The sequence below is a fragment of the Leptodactylus fuscus genome, chromosome 6 (assembly GCF_031893055.1).
Source record: "Leptodactylus fuscus isolate aLepFus1 chromosome 6, aLepFus1.hap2, whole genome shotgun sequence".
NCBI lineage: Eukaryota > Metazoa > Chordata > Amphibia > Anura > Leptodactylidae > Leptodactylus > Leptodactylus fuscus.
The window spans coordinates 172,049,691-172,064,633 of record NC_134270.1 but is presented as its reverse complement, the minus strand read 5'-3'; the positions used below and the strand labels follow the sequence as shown (position 1 = coordinate 172,064,633).

Genomic DNA, 14,943 nt, shown 5'->3' with positions numbered 1-14,943 from the left:
GGTCTCTGCTGCTCAACCACTCTATTCAACATCTGAAACGTTGAGTTCCAGCGTGTGGGGACGTCGCACAAAAGCCGGTGTTGTGGCACATGCAGGCGTTGCTGGAGAGATTTTAAGCTAGCAGCGGCTACTGTCGACTTGCGAAAGTGGGCGCACATGCGCCGCACTTTCACCAGTAGCTCTGGAACATTGGGGTAGCTCTTTAGGAAACGTTGCACCACTAGGTTGAAGACGTGGGCCAGGCATGGAACATGTTGGAGTCCGGCAAGCTCCAGAGCTGCTACCAGGTTCCGGCCGTTATCACAAACGACCATGCCTGGGCCCAGGTGCAGCGGCTCAAACCATATTGCCGTCTCATCGAGGAGGGCATCCCTCACCTCGGAGGCAGTGTGCTGTCTGTCCCCCAAGCTGATCAGCTTCAGCACAGCCTGCTGACGTCTACCAATGCCAGTGCTGCAACGTTTCCAACTCGTAGCTGGGGTCAATCTAACAGCGGAGGAGGAGGCGGTGGCAGAGGAGGAGGCGGTGGCGGAGGAGGAGGCGGTGGAGGAGGAGGAGGAGGAGGGGGGTGTTCTTCTCGTGTCCCTGCCAGGAATGTTAGGCGGGGAGACGAGGTACACCGGGCCAGTTTGGGAAGCAGTCCCAGCCTCAACTACATTCACCCAGTGTGCCGTCAGTGAAATGTAGCGTCCCTGTCCGCATGCACTTGTCCACGCGTCGGTGGTCAAGTGGACCTTTGTGCAAAGCGCGGAACTAAGGGCCCGCCTGATGTTGAGTGACACGTGCTGGTGCAAGGCGGGGACGGCACACCGGGAGAAGTAGTGACGGCTAGGGACGGCATAGCGAGGTGCCGCAGTTGCCATCAGGTCCAGGAAGGCGGGAGTTTCAACAAGCCGGATCGCCAACATCTCCTGGGCCAGCAGTTTAGCGATGTTGGCGTTCAAGGCTTGCGCGTGTGGGTGGTTAGCAGTGTATTTCTGCCGCCGCTCCAATGTCTGAGAGATGGTGGGTTGTTGTAAAGAAGCGCCTGATGGTGCCTTTGATGGTGCAGGAGAAGGAGATAAGACAGGAACAGGGGAGGATGAGGGAGAAGTCAACAAAGTGGCGGAGGCAGATGAAGTGGTGTCCTGGCTCGTCCTCTGGAGTGCATCGCCAGCACAGTCAGCAGTGGTGGTGGCAGAGGCAGAGGCAGAGGCAGTGGCAGTGGCGTGAACGGCAGGCGGCCTTTGTCCTGCCGTTGCTGCCTGCCACTGATTCCAGTGCTTGGATTCCAAATGACGGCGCATTGAAGTGGTGGACAGGTTGCTCTTCTCAGAGCCCCTAATCAATTTCGAGAGGCAAATTGTGCAGACAACACTATATCTGTCCTCGGCGCATTCCTTGAAAAAACTCCACACCTTCGAGAAACGTGCCCTCGAGGTGGGAGTTTTTCGGGGCTGGGTATGAACTGGAACATCTTGGGAGATTCCGGGTGTGGCCTGGCTTCGCCTAAGCTGCTGACCTCTGCCTCTGCCTCTAGCTACCCTTTTTGGTGCTGCACCTGCCTCAACATCCACACTACTTTCCCCGCTTGACATCCCCCCTGTCCAGGTCGGGTCAGTGTCCTCATCATCCACCACTTCCTCTTCCAACTCCTGTCTCATCTCCTCCTCCCGCACAATGCGCCGGTCAACTGGATGCCCTGACGGCAACTGCGTCACATCATCGTCGATGAGGGTGGGTTGCTGGTCATCCACCACCAAATCGAACGGAGATGGAGGAGACTCTAGTGTTTGAGCATCTGGACACAGATGCTCCTCTGTTAGGTTCGTGGAATCGTGACGTGGAGGGGCAGGTTGAGGGACAATGAAAGGAGCGGAGAACAGCTCTGGGGAGCAGGGACAGTTGGGGTTATTGTTCTGTGAAGCTTGGGAATTTTGGGAGGAAGGAGGACAAGACTGTTGGGTAATAGGAGGAGAGGAGGCAGAGTCTGACTGGCTGCTGGACAATGTGCTGTAAGCGTTCTCTGACAGCCATTGCAAGACCTGTTCCTGGTTCTCGGGCCTACTAAGGTTTGTACCCTGCAGTTTAGTTAATGTGGCAAGCAACCCTGGCACTGTGGAGTGGCGCAATGCTTGCTGCCCCACAGGAGTAGGCACGGGACGCCCTGTGGCTTCACTGCTACCTTGCTCCCCAGAACCATTCCCCCGACCTCGCCCACGGCCTCGTCCACGTCCCTTTCCGGGAGCCTTGCGCATTTTGAATTCCCAGTTAGAAATTGGCACTATATACCAGTAGCAAAAATTGTGGGTGCACGTAACCCCAATATATTCTTTGAATTCCCAGTCAGACAATGGCACTATATACCAGTAGCAAGAAATGAGGGTATTTATAACCCCAATATATTCTTTGAATTCCCAGTCAGACAATGGCACTATATACCAGTAGCAAGAAATGAGGGTATTTATAACCCCAATATATTCTTTGAATTCCCAGTCAGACAATGGCACTATATACCAGTAGCAAGAAATGAGGGTATTTGTAACCCCAATATATTCTTTGAATTCCCAGTCAGACAATGGCACTATATACCAGTAGCAAAAATTATGGGTGCACGTAACCCCAATATATTCTTTGAATTCCCAGTCAGAAACTGGCACTATGTGGCAGTAGCAAGAAATGAGGGTATTTGTAAACCCAATATATTCTTTGAATTCCCAGTCAGACAATGGCACTATATACCAGTAGCAAAAATTGTGGGTGCACGTAACCCCAATATATTCTTTGAATTCCCAGTCAGACAATGGCACTATATACCAGTAGCAAAAATTGTGGGTGCACGTAACCCCAATATATTCTTTGAATTCCCAGTCAGACAATGGCACTATATACCAGTAGCAAAAATTGTGGGTGCACGTAACCCCAATATATTCTTTGAATTCCCAGTCAGACAATGGCACTATATACCAGTAGCAAGAAATGAGGGTATTTATAACCCCAATATATTCTTTGAATTCCCAGTCAGACAATGGCACTATATGGCAGTAGCAAGAAATGAGGGTATTTATAACCCCCATATATTCTTTGAATTCCCAGTGAGACAATGGCACTGTATACCAGTAGCAAAAATTGTGGGTGCACGTAACCCCAATATATTCTTTGAATTCCCAGTCAGACAATGGCACTATATACCAGTAGCAAAAATTGTGCGTGTATATAGCCCCAATTCTATTGCTAGGGGACTTGCAGGGTATTTCTGGGGTGAAGGTGGGGGGGCACACCGTTGGAACGGGGATTTGGGGTGTATATATGGGGTATACGGGAATACACTGTCAGTGTATTACATTCAGGATCCTGGGAAAGCTGGGTTGCGGCGATTGAGCCCGTCAGTGCCACGTTACACTGACAAGCTTCTCCCTGGAATTTAGCTCTTATAAGAGCTGTTGGTTGTCTTCTCCTTCCTATCCTAGCCTGTCCCTGCCTACCCAGAATCTAAGCCCTAGCTAACTGGACGGAAACCTCCATCCCCGGTGAATTGCAAGCTCAGAATGACGCGAAGCTGGGCGTCGCTGTTCTTTTAAATTAGAGGTCACATGTTTTCGGCAGCCAATGGGTTTTTCCTACTTTTTTCAACGTCACCGGTGTCGTAGTTCCTGTCCCACCTACCCTGCGCTGTTATTGGAGCAAAAAAGGCGCCAGGGAAGGTGGGAGGGGAATCGAGTAATGGCGCACTTTACCACGCGGTGTTCGATTTGATTCGAACATGCCGAACAGCCTAATATCCGATCGAACATGAGTTCGATAGAACACTGTTCGCTCATCTCTACTCACAATGTACATTTTTCCCTATCAGTATGTCTTTTTTTTTTTTTTTAGAATATGGGATGGAAATCCATGCAAACACGGGGAGAACATACAAGCTCCTTGCAGATGGTTTTATGCCCTTGGCGGGGTTTGAGCACCAGGGCTCCAGCGCTGCAGGGCTGCAGTGCTAACCACTGAGCCACCGTGTGGCCCCTAGTTTTAGATCTTTTAAAGGGTTAAAATGTAAATAAAACTACATAAATTAGGTATCCCTGGAATTGGACAGAAAGACAGAATACAGGAAACAAGTCATTTTGGCTACACAGTGAATGCTGTAAATCAAAGCCAAAAAGAAAGAGAGTCGTGTAAATGCATTTTTTTTTTCCAATTCCACCCCATTCTAAAAAATTTTCAGGTTCCCCGCACATTCTAAATTTTTTTAAAATGGTATCATTATGAAGAACAATTTGTTCTCCAAACATTTCGCCATCATATGGCTCTGAGAACATAAAAAAAAAAAAAAAAAAATCTAAAAATTCCTGGATCGCGAAGGAGTTAAAGAAAGAATGCCATGCAGGGTACGTGGAGGGATAGTAACATAATGCAGAACTTAAAGAGATTTTTATTGTGTGTTATTTCAGTTGTGTTCTAGGAAAAATAACATTAGATATACCGTGTATGTAGGTGGTAGGGTTTTTTTTTGTTTTGTTTTGTTTGTTTTTGTTTTTTGGACTGGTCACTTCATAATTTATGGTTGAGGTGTCAATGTTAAAAAAATAGAATAAAAAAACATATGCAGAAGAATTTTTTTTATTCCTTCTGTAATTGGATACTTTACAAACTGGATTTAAATAAAATGTAATAAAAAATTAAAAATATAATAATATTTGTGCAAATGTTGTCCTCCTCCATCCAACGATTCTTAACAAGTCTCAGAAGAAAAATTTCAGCAGCAGAAGACACACAATGGCCGGAGTCAGGATGACTTTATGGATGCTGAGGCCGCCGCTGGTGCAGATAAACTTCACGTTGGTTGTTACTCCTTGAATTGTCTGAGACTGGCTGCCGAGGTCACACAGGGATTTTGTTGTGCACCCCCGAATGGCTGTAGAAAGTGTTCCTGCAAAGATTCACGTGAGAAATAGTATTAAAATAATTTGCAAGTGCCAAAAATACTGACTTTATTGACCATGACCACCAATCCCAGTAAGCGGTGGCCTTCTTTTTCTAAATTGTCGTGAAATAAAAAAATTGCATTGTTTTTCTGTAAAACAGATTTGGAAACATAATCAAGGAGATTTATTACCAAACTTAAGGTCCTGATAAACTGATTTTTTTATTCAGTTGGTCCTAGTTCTATGAGCTCTCAATGCCAATCAGTAGTATGAAAGGTCCTCATTAGAGATGAGCGAGTAGTTAAATACTCGATATTCGATATTCGTTTCGAGTAGCCCCTCAATATTCGACTACTCAAATTGAATATCGAACCCTATTATAGTCTATGGGGGAAAACGCTTGTTTCAGGGGTAGGCAACATTCGATCAAATAGAACTTACCAAGTCAACGAGTGAGGGTCGGGCTGGATCCTGCGAGAAGTCTTCTCCTTGCAGCGTCCCCGTGGCGTCTTCCGGCTCTGAATTCACTCTGCCAGGCATCGGGCCTGGGCAGAGCTGACTGCGCATGCCACACTACAAGAAAATAGCTGCTTACAGTCAAAGTGGCCATTTTCTTGTAGCGCGGGCATGTGCAGTCGGCTCTGCCCATGCCCGGTGCCGGGCAGAGTGAATTCAGAGCCGGAAGATGCCGCGGGGAAGCTGCGCGGAGAAGACTTCTAAAGGTAGGAGAAGAACCAGCGTTGATTGGCCGACTGTGTAGCATTCAGCCAATCAACGCTGGTTCTGCATCAAATTTTTCCATTCGAATAGTGAGTGGTACTCGATCGAGTACGAGTATTTCGAATACCATAGTATTCGATCGAATACCTACTCAATCGAGTACTACTCACTCATCTCTACTCTCAATGCCAGTCAGTAGTATGAAAGGTCCTCATATGTCAGTGCTCCCTGTAATTTATTGGCTCATGGATAGAAAATAATTGTACAAGTCCGTAAATGTATATATCGGAGAACCAAATCGCAGTGTTGATAAGAAATCTTATCTGGTGAGTCTTTTGTTAGGTTTGTGAAAAAAGAAACTATTTTTGTTACCTTTTATTTCTGTTGTCTGGAGAAGACACATATTCTCATCTCCGGTGCATTGTACAGTATCTGACGTGTAGCACCAGGTAGAGGAAGCAGATACGCAGGATCGGCAGACAAGTCCATTGGGGTTGGAGCCTATTGCTGGTACTAGAACCAAACAGGAGAAAGAGGAAAATAAAAAATGACTTGTTACTTCATACATGAAACTATGAAGACCTTTTGTCACCCATCATTCCCCACTAGGCAACTTATTCCCTATCCATAGTACACTGCTCGTGTTAGGACCTCGGTGAGGTGCCGGTCCTGTCCTAGCATGTGCCGATTTCATGCTCGTCTCTTAGGCCCACTTCATATTTGCATTCGGGTTTCCATTCACGGGGTCTGCTCGGGGACCCGCCAAATGGAAACCTATTTGCATTACAAATCGGTTACCTAAGGAGACTACACGGAAACCATAGATTATAATGGGGTCCATGTAGTTTCTGCATGAATCATGCAAACAGAAAAGTGGTGCTTGCAGGACTTCTCTACATATTTCATGCGGAATCTGAGCAGAAACCACATGAACCCATTATAATCTATGGGGCCATGGATTTCCCAGGTAACCACTTTTTAAGGCATATAGGTTTCCATTTGGGGGCCCCGAAGCGGACTCCCCAAAGGGAAACCCGAATGCAGATGTGGATAGGACCTCAATCCTGAATCTACTCTATGTACTTCCCCTGCTCGTGATCGGCTAGCTATTCAGTTTTTCTCTGGGTCTTAGATTCTGACCTGCGTAGTGATTATTGGGGTTTGACTTCTGGCTTCCTCTTCTTTACTTCGTTTCCTGCCTACCGATTCTGTACCTTTGCTTCCTCCTGTTGTGACCGTCGCTTACCTTCCAGACCATTTCTCATTGATCTCTGATTTTGTACTGTGTTGACCTCCTGATACCAACCTCCTGACTATTCTTCCATCTCATCCCTCTCTACTGCGCTACCTCCTGTTATTGAATGGACCATAAAACTATGTGATTATTGACCTTCTGCCATCACCTGGACCCTACTTACTACTGCATCCTCTTCTGCTTCTGATCCTCCTGCAACCTCTTCACATGCTCAGTTGAGTGGTTTTGGATTTCTGGGACTTATGGGGTGCTGTGCGTCCTGTGCTCTCTGGGCTGCTGCTACTCTGGCCGAAGGAAGCAGCTAGGTCTGTCTACACCATCATGGGCTTCGGTGAAAATCTCTGGAGACTGGTTTCGGCTCAGTTCAGGGGGTGCACGACACTCAGCATTGTTTACCATGGTGTGCAGGGGTGTCTGGTTTCTGGAACTAACTATGTGTCTCTACTGTATTTGCTTCGTAAAATTACATTGGATGGAATGGAACGTTGTATCCACAGCAATCCCCCACTATCCTAATCAATGTATAAGGAAAATCTTGCTTTGTGGGCAAACCCCTATAAAATAGTTGGGCACTTCCTTCCCAGGGGAATTTTTTGGTCCATGGTCACCTTCTCTAGAGACTGAAATCAGTGACACTAGTAGTATTCGATCGAGTATGTATTCGATCAAATACTACGGAATTCGAAATACTCGTACTCGATCGAGTACCACTCGCTATTCAAATGTAAAAGTTCGATGCAGAACCAGCATTGATTGGCCGAATACTATACAGTCGGCCAATCAACGCTGGTTCTTCTCCTACCTTTAGAAGTCTTCTCCGTGCAGCTTCCCTGTGGCGTCTTCCGGCTCTTCATTCACTCTGCCAGGCATCGGGCCTGGGCAGTGCCGACAGCGCATGTCCGCTTGTAGTGCGGGCATGCGCAGTCGGCTCTGCCCAGACCCGATGCCTGGCAGAGTGAATTCAGAGCAGGAAGAGCCGCGGGGAAGCTGCACGGAGAAGACTTCTCGGAGGATCCAGCCCGACCCTCACTCGTGGACTTGGTAAGTATAATTTGATCGAACGTTGCCTACCCCTGAAACGAGCATTTTCCCCCCATAGACTATAATAGGGTTCGATATTCGATTCGAGTAGTCGAATATTGAGGGGCTACTCAAAACGAATATCGAACCTCGAACATTTTACTGTTCGCTCATCTCTACTAGAGACACATCCGCCTACTGTAATATGCTGCTAACACCGAGATGTTTTACTAAAGGGACAACCTCTACTTTTGTTAGCAAAGCCTACACGAAACTTCTAGGCTTGTAAACTTGAAGCCCTAAAGTCAGTGAACCATTTCCTCTACAAAATAGAAACTAACCCCCAAAAGATACAGATGTGTCCAGCCTTAAATTTCTGCAACTTTTGTTGATATCTTCATGTGACCACCAGATAGCATAAATAATTCCTGACATAGCATTTCAAGATCCTGTCCCCCCAATGCTGATCATCTTGTGTCACTCATCTCAAGATACCGTATATAATGTATACAAAGGAAGACAAAAATAAAGTCTTACGTGCAGGAATAGTAGGAACACAGTTGTCAGTGCTACAACACGAAGTGACCATCCTGACTCGTCCTTGCAACATGGACAAGCTGCCATTGAAGTGACACTGAGATGAAGGTGTGCAAGTCATGATCAAGGATTGAGCACTCGTACTTCCACCTATAAACATCACAAAAAAAGTTTTACCCAAATTCTCCACTTTGCACAGTCTTACTTATTGCAATGGAGCTTTGACAAGCTGAACAGAAAGTGTCCACCTGCTAAGACCCCAGCAGTCAGTTGAACGCTTTAATTGTTAGAATCCACGCTGTGTAGTGATTTTTTTTTTTTAAATCCTCTGGCTACTTAGTCCCCCCTAGTGTCCACTTACCTGCAGAGATGGCTGGTCTGATGCCCGGTGTTTTCGTTCTTCTTCACCTCGCTGACCCATGCCTTCCAGGTTAGCAGAGTGTGGGCGGGGTAGGAGAGTGTGGGCGGGTACTTGGAGGGGAGACGTCACGTCTCTCCGCCCTGTTCCTGCCCACACTGTCCTAAGCCACAAGCCCCGCCTTCTTCCTAGCTCTTTAACACTAACCTGGGATATGGGGGCTGTGAGGCGAAGAAGAACGAGAACACCGGGCACAGGACCAGCCATCTCTGCAGGTAAGTAGCTACTAGCTAACCTTCCATTAGAATGAATGGACGCAACCGGAACGCAGGGGGTTAAGGCTGTGTGCCGGCTGCTTCCATTCATTCCTATGGAACCGTAGCGGAGCCTTCACACTGAGTATACACTCCGCTCAGAATGAGTGGAGCGTATACTCAGTGTGACAGCTAACATTGTTAGCTTTTCCCACAATGCTTGGCCAGTAGCAAAGCATTGTGGGAAATAATCACTGATCTCGATCCCACCTAAAAAGATCGTGTTCGGAATTCCAATCGCGCTCGTTGAATTTTCTCGATCGCCGATCGGAATCCAATCTTTTCCGAACACGATCGCTCAACCTTAGTGAGTAGGTTTCTAACAAAGTCACAGAATTTTTCATTACAGAATGATGATCAGAAAACTGAAACTCCTTCAGGTCTCTACAGAAGATTATACAGAATCCTAGAACTCACCTACTGATGTCTCTGTATATGTGGAGCCACACAAGGAGCCTGCAGGACAAGCCACACTGCTGCCCGTACATGTCGAGGTAAAAGACGAGCACTGTCTACATGAGAGAGCGTCACCTAAAGAGACATCACACAGTCATCTCTTATTATACCGTACATTACAATGAATGTGGGGAAACGTTTCAAAGAGTGCAGATTATTTGTTGTTTTTTTTTTTTCAATATTTAATGAGGTCATGCCGTTAATGATTCTCGGAATCCAGTGAATAGACAAATAGGCAACAGAAAGTCCCCCTAAAGCCTTCATCTGAATGGAGCACCAGTGTGCTTGCGCTTGCATAACCAAGTTTGTTTAGGCCCATTCATTCACTACTATGGCGCTACAGGTGGCCGCTCATGCAAGTGCGCCGATGATCTACTCACAAGGAGGCTTTAGGGAGAAATTTGGTCCTGTATAGTCCTGGTTGCTGGGGGATTCGGTGGTTGACCCCCCAAGCAATCTGACACTAATCCCCTAAACTTGTGGATAGGGGATAGATGTCTTTAACACCACAACCCCTTTAATGCTGTTGCAACAAAATGATCAGCAACATCTAGGAGCTAGTTCACATGGAGCTTTTTTCAGGAGGATTGGCGTGAAGTCCGCCTCAAAATCCGCCTGCAAAAATGTCTCCCATTGACTTCAATGGGAGCTGCTCGCTTTTTTCTCGCTAGCTAGTAGTAGAAAAAAGAAGCAACATGCCCTATCTTACTGCGGATTCTGTCCACGGCTCGAGACACGCTCTGGTTTAGGCCCTTTCATTTGGCCTAATCAGGAGCAGGGATGCCACGACTGAATGCCAATGCTGCATCTGCACCCTGTTGTAGCTAGCCGTGCAGAATATTCAGAAGGTGGAAAAGGTTTCTCCAACCTTAACCTTAACCTTTCAGATACCTCAGTCAAATTTGACCAAGACATCTGAAGACCAGTGGATTACACCATGTTGAATCAGATTGCCGTCCCCTGAGAATGAGACCCGGGGTCACAATCAGGGCCGCCATCAGGAATTTTGGGGCCCCATACAGCCTAAGTGTCTGCCCCCCCCCCCCCCCCCGGCTGCCACCATTTTAAAACTACTTTATTTTGCGACATACCAATTCTGTATTACATTTCCCTTTATTTAGCAGCATTACAAGGCTTAATCAGATTCTATTTTCAGGTAAAATCTTCTCCGTGTGACAGCGCCTATAGAGAGCCAACACCATCTATAAGAGCCCTCCTAATAAATCCTCAGGGCTCATTCACATTGCGTTTTTGGCCTCCCTTGCCGGGATACGTTGGTAACCAGTCAGAATCAGCTGTCAACTTATCCCTGCACGAAGAACTGGCCATTAAAAAAAAGGGGGGGCCTGCAGTTCTCCGTGCAGGGATAAGTGGGGAGCTGATTGTGACTGGTTACCAACGTATCCCGGCAAGGGAGGCCAAAAACTCAATGTGAACACTCCTTTAAAGTGAAAGTCCCACCCCCAAACAGGCTGCTATGCTAGTAGCATATCAGCCTACATCATTATTAATACAAAGCACACATACCTTTGGAGGTCTTGTGTGCTTTGTAGTTCTCCAGCTAAAAACTTATATATTATATATTATTGCCCCAGACGTTCCCTCTCCGCAGTGCCGCACATCCAATGCCCCAACAATCCCCCTTCCCCCCCCCCCCCGTCCACCTTCTAACATCTTTCCACTGCCCCCTGTACCCATACCTCCCAACTTTTGAAGAACCAAAAGAGGGACAAAATGTGCGGCGCGCTTTGCGCGCCACGGCAAATTTAGCCCCACCCACCGTTATGTTGACTCCACCCATTCTCATTAATTTTTCATGTGCCCGCACACAGTATGATCCTCCTACAGTCACCCGTACATTATATGTCCCCCCTCTATCTCTCCCCCAGCTTCATATACACCCTTCATCTGCCCCCAGATTCATGTCTGCCCATCCATTTCTGCCCCCCGTTTCATGTCCCCCCCTCCATCTCTGCCCCCAGTTTCATGTCCCCTCCATCTCTACCCCAAGATTCATGCCCTCCATCTCTGCCCCCATATTCATGTCCCCTCCATCTCTGTCCCCATATTCATGTCCCCTCCATCTCTGCCCCCATATTCATGTCCCCTCCATCTCTGTCCCCATATTCATGTCCCCTTCATCACTGCCCCCATATTCATGTCCCCTCCATCTCTGCCCCCATATTCATGTCCCCTCCATCTCTGTCCCCATATTCATGTCCCCTCCATCTCTGCCCCCATATTCATGTCCCCTCCATCTCTGCCCCCATATTCATGTCCTCTCCATCTCTGCCCCCAGTTTCACGTTCCACATTACACTGACTGACTTACCTTCTCCTTCGTTCCCTCGCAGCTCTCTGCGCGCCTCTCTCTCACTGGCGCACAGTTATAGACGCGATGTGACGTCATCACATCGCGTCTACAAGGCAGTAGCGGAGGCGGCGAAGCGAGGAGCTGACACAGGTCAGCTCCTCGCTTCAGCCGCATATGTGACAGCGAGAGAGGCGTGGAGCGGCGAAGCGAGGAGCTGACCTGTGTCAGCTCCTCGCTTCGCCGCCGGCTACTGGCTTGTAGACGCGATGCCTGAAGCGAGGAGCTGACACAGGTCAGCTCCTCGCTTCACCGCTGCCGCCAGCTACTGGCTTTTAGACGCGATGTGATCACATCTCGTCTACAAGCCAGTAGCAGCGGCGGCGGCGAAGCGAGGAGCTGACACATGTCAGCTCCTCGCTTCAGCTGCATATGTGTCAGGGAGAGAGGCACGCAGCGGCGAAGCGAGAAGCTGACCTGTGTCAGCTCCTTGCTTCAGCCGCGTATGTCTTCAACTCAGATCTGCGTCCTCTGGATGCAGATCTGAGTTGAAATAGGACATACAATGACTGCTACGGGCGCCAGGGGGCCGGCACACGGTGGCGGGCCAAAACTGGGCCCCCCCCATTTTTCAATTTGGCCGGGCCCCTGACGCCAGTACCAGTAGCACTGCCCTATCGGCGGCCCTGGTCACAATCCATGCTTGTCATTACTGTACATCAATACCAGGAAGCTATAGGCAACCTGTAATTAAGGTGCCCGAAATTTCCAAAAAACTGCATTACTTTAGTAATGTCTATATTATACTGGTGATCAGACCCCCTGGGGTTCAAGTCCCCGAGTGGGTCTGAAAATAAAAGGAAAAAAAATTAAATAAAAGTTTAAAAGATATTTAAATAAAAATATAAAATTTCATATGCCCAATATCAAAGATGTTACACTTGATTTTATTACAGTTGTTGCTATTCATATTATTTTTTTCTCCTTCTAATTATTCCCAATGTGATCAATGAACCTCTAGAAGAAGCGAATACACTTACCTGTGACTGCAAGAGCCAAGAGGAGGCTCAGGATACCAAGCAGGGGGGTCATTGCTCAATGTTTTGTCGAGTCGTATTGTATAGTGAATGCTCGAGGTTCAGTACTATATATAGGAAGGATTTTTGGGGAGGGACGTGTTAATAATTAATAAGCAATAAAAACCTGCTTGCCAAGAAACGTAAGTTCAAGTTTACCCCTCACCCATTTATTCCTGATAATGAAGGGCGTAGAATTTCAGAACTTGCTGATGTATCTGTATCTGAGTTCTATCCTACGGAAATGTTTTGCAATGTTTGTGACGGAAAAAAAAATGGAAAGTACCATAGGCGCGATATCCTTAATGACTAATGACTAATCAGCTTGTAGATTACGTTTATAAACTGAGATTACATGGGTGATGATGTAGAAGTTAAAGGGGTTGCCCAGGGAGTTAATTTTAGCTTCTTTACTTCTTCATGCTGAACCTGGGAGTTCTGACCCTGGGTCAAATGGTTGGAACCAGCCCCCCTATCCAAGTTTCTTCTGCCGCCAACCCCCCCCCCCTCTCCTCTACTATGGGGAAGTGCATAATTATAGTCTATCAGTCCTCGTCTCCAGGTTTCTTCTGTCCCCCCCCTAGCTTTCCTGTTCTATGGGGAGATGTCATAACTATGATCTACCAGCCCCTGTCTCCAGGTTTCTTCCATTCCCCCCCTCCTGTTCTATGGGGAGGTGGTGTAACTATAATCTACCAGCCCCTGTCTCCAGGTTTCTTCGGTCCCCCCCTCCTCTCCTGTGCAATAGTCTACCAGCCGCCATAGCAGAGATGTTACTTGTGCAAGCAGAAGAGGAAGCTGCGCAACCCAAGGAACAGGGATTGGGTCTGATCCTGTGACCCAGGGTCGTGACCTGTCCAGAACCCCCAGAAACAGCATTAAAAAATACTGAAGAAAGGAAGATAAACTTAACTCCTCGGACCACCCATTTAAAAAGGTTATGCTTCAAATTATATTTATCTGCTTTATCCATAGATAAAGGATACATTGCTGACCAGTTGGGTTTTGACAGCTTAGACACCCACCAATCTTGTCAATCAGTTGCCCCCACTCCCATTCACTTTAGTAGTAGTACAACAATGGGCTATCTCCAGCAGTCTTATTGGGATGAAAAGTAGGGATTCAGCTTCCTTCATATCCGCTTCCTTCACAATGGTTGTTAATCATCCCTCGTTCTCAGGATTGGTGGGGAGTACTAGCTCTTTAAGAGTTCTGGAGCAAGTCTGATGGTGAATTATGTCCATAGAAGGACACCTTAACATGTAGGTTAGGCCCCTTGGAGACGACCATGGTGTGGATCAGTGTATTATCCATTCCTTGTATTTCACAGATAGCACACTGACCCATTATTTCCTTGGCCCATACACACAACCGTGAACCCAGCATTGCCAGACCTCCCTGACCACTTCCTTAGAAGTGCTGATCAGCAGAGCTCTCTTCCTCCCTGCCAGTATATTTAATGTACACTGGAGGCCTATTCTGGGCCCAAAAGTCTTATGGCTATTTAGTCCCATCAATGAGGCCACCTTGTTCCGGCATATGGGCTTCTTCAGTTTGATCAAACATGTATATTAAGGCTGAGTTCACATCTGCGTTGGAGTCTCCGTTAATGACTCCATAGCAGAGACCACTAAAGGTCTAGGTGCTGGTTACAGAATGTTGCTGCAATCGATTCTTGTATTTATACACCTGCCATAGCAGCTTATACTTGTCCACATTAGGAGGCACTGTCTGAATTATCTTTTTTGTCCTATCTATCTATCTATCTATCTATCTATCTATCTATCTATCTATCTATCTTTAAAAAAAGTAGGCAGCACTACGTTCCAATATAAAAAAACAAACACAAAAATGGACTTTTATTATACAGTACTAGTGCAATGTTTGAGTTCTTAATGGACCTTTCTCAAGCAGCCTTTTGTTCTGTTTGGTGCTGTCGTCTTCTTTCTCCATGTTTTTGCATCTATCTATCTATCTATCTATCTATCTATCTATCTAT

General features: G+C 47.0%; 1 protein-coding gene across 1 annotated transcript; it reads right to left on the bottom strand.

Annotated features, from left to right (window-relative positions):
• Positions 1-4,630: 4,630 nt before the first annotated feature.
• Positions 4,631-12,978, bottom strand: LOC142209848 (phospholipase A2 inhibitor and Ly6/PLAUR domain-containing protein-like). The gene is made up of 5 exons (XM_075278891.1): positions 12,909-12,978; positions 9,520-9,633; positions 8,431-8,580; positions 5,991-6,131; positions 4,631-4,903 (listed from the first exon to the last, which is right to left on the bottom strand). Exons 1-5 carry the CDS (start codon positions 12,958-12,960, stop codon positions 4,716-4,718), a joined length of 645 nt encoding a protein of 214 aa, XP_075134992.1. The 5' UTR covers positions 12,961-12,978; the 3' UTR covers positions 4,631-4,715.
• Positions 12,979-14,943: the final 1,965 nt, after the last annotated feature.

Bases quoted from the DNA above. Each gene is read 5' to 3' on its own strand.
- LOC142209848 (XM_075278891.1), bottom strand. From the start codon at position 12,960: ATGACCCCCCTGCTTGGTATCCTGAGCCTCCTCTTGGCTCTTGCAGTC. The intron at 6,132-8,430 runs GTAAGACTTTAT...GTTTGGTTCTAG, and splicing joins TGTTCCTACTATTCCTGCAC to TACCAGCAATAGGCTCCAAC. The intron at 4,904-5,990 runs GTAACAAAAATA...GAATCTTTGCAG, and splicing joins CCAGACAACAGAAATAAAAG to GAACACTTTCTACAGCCATT.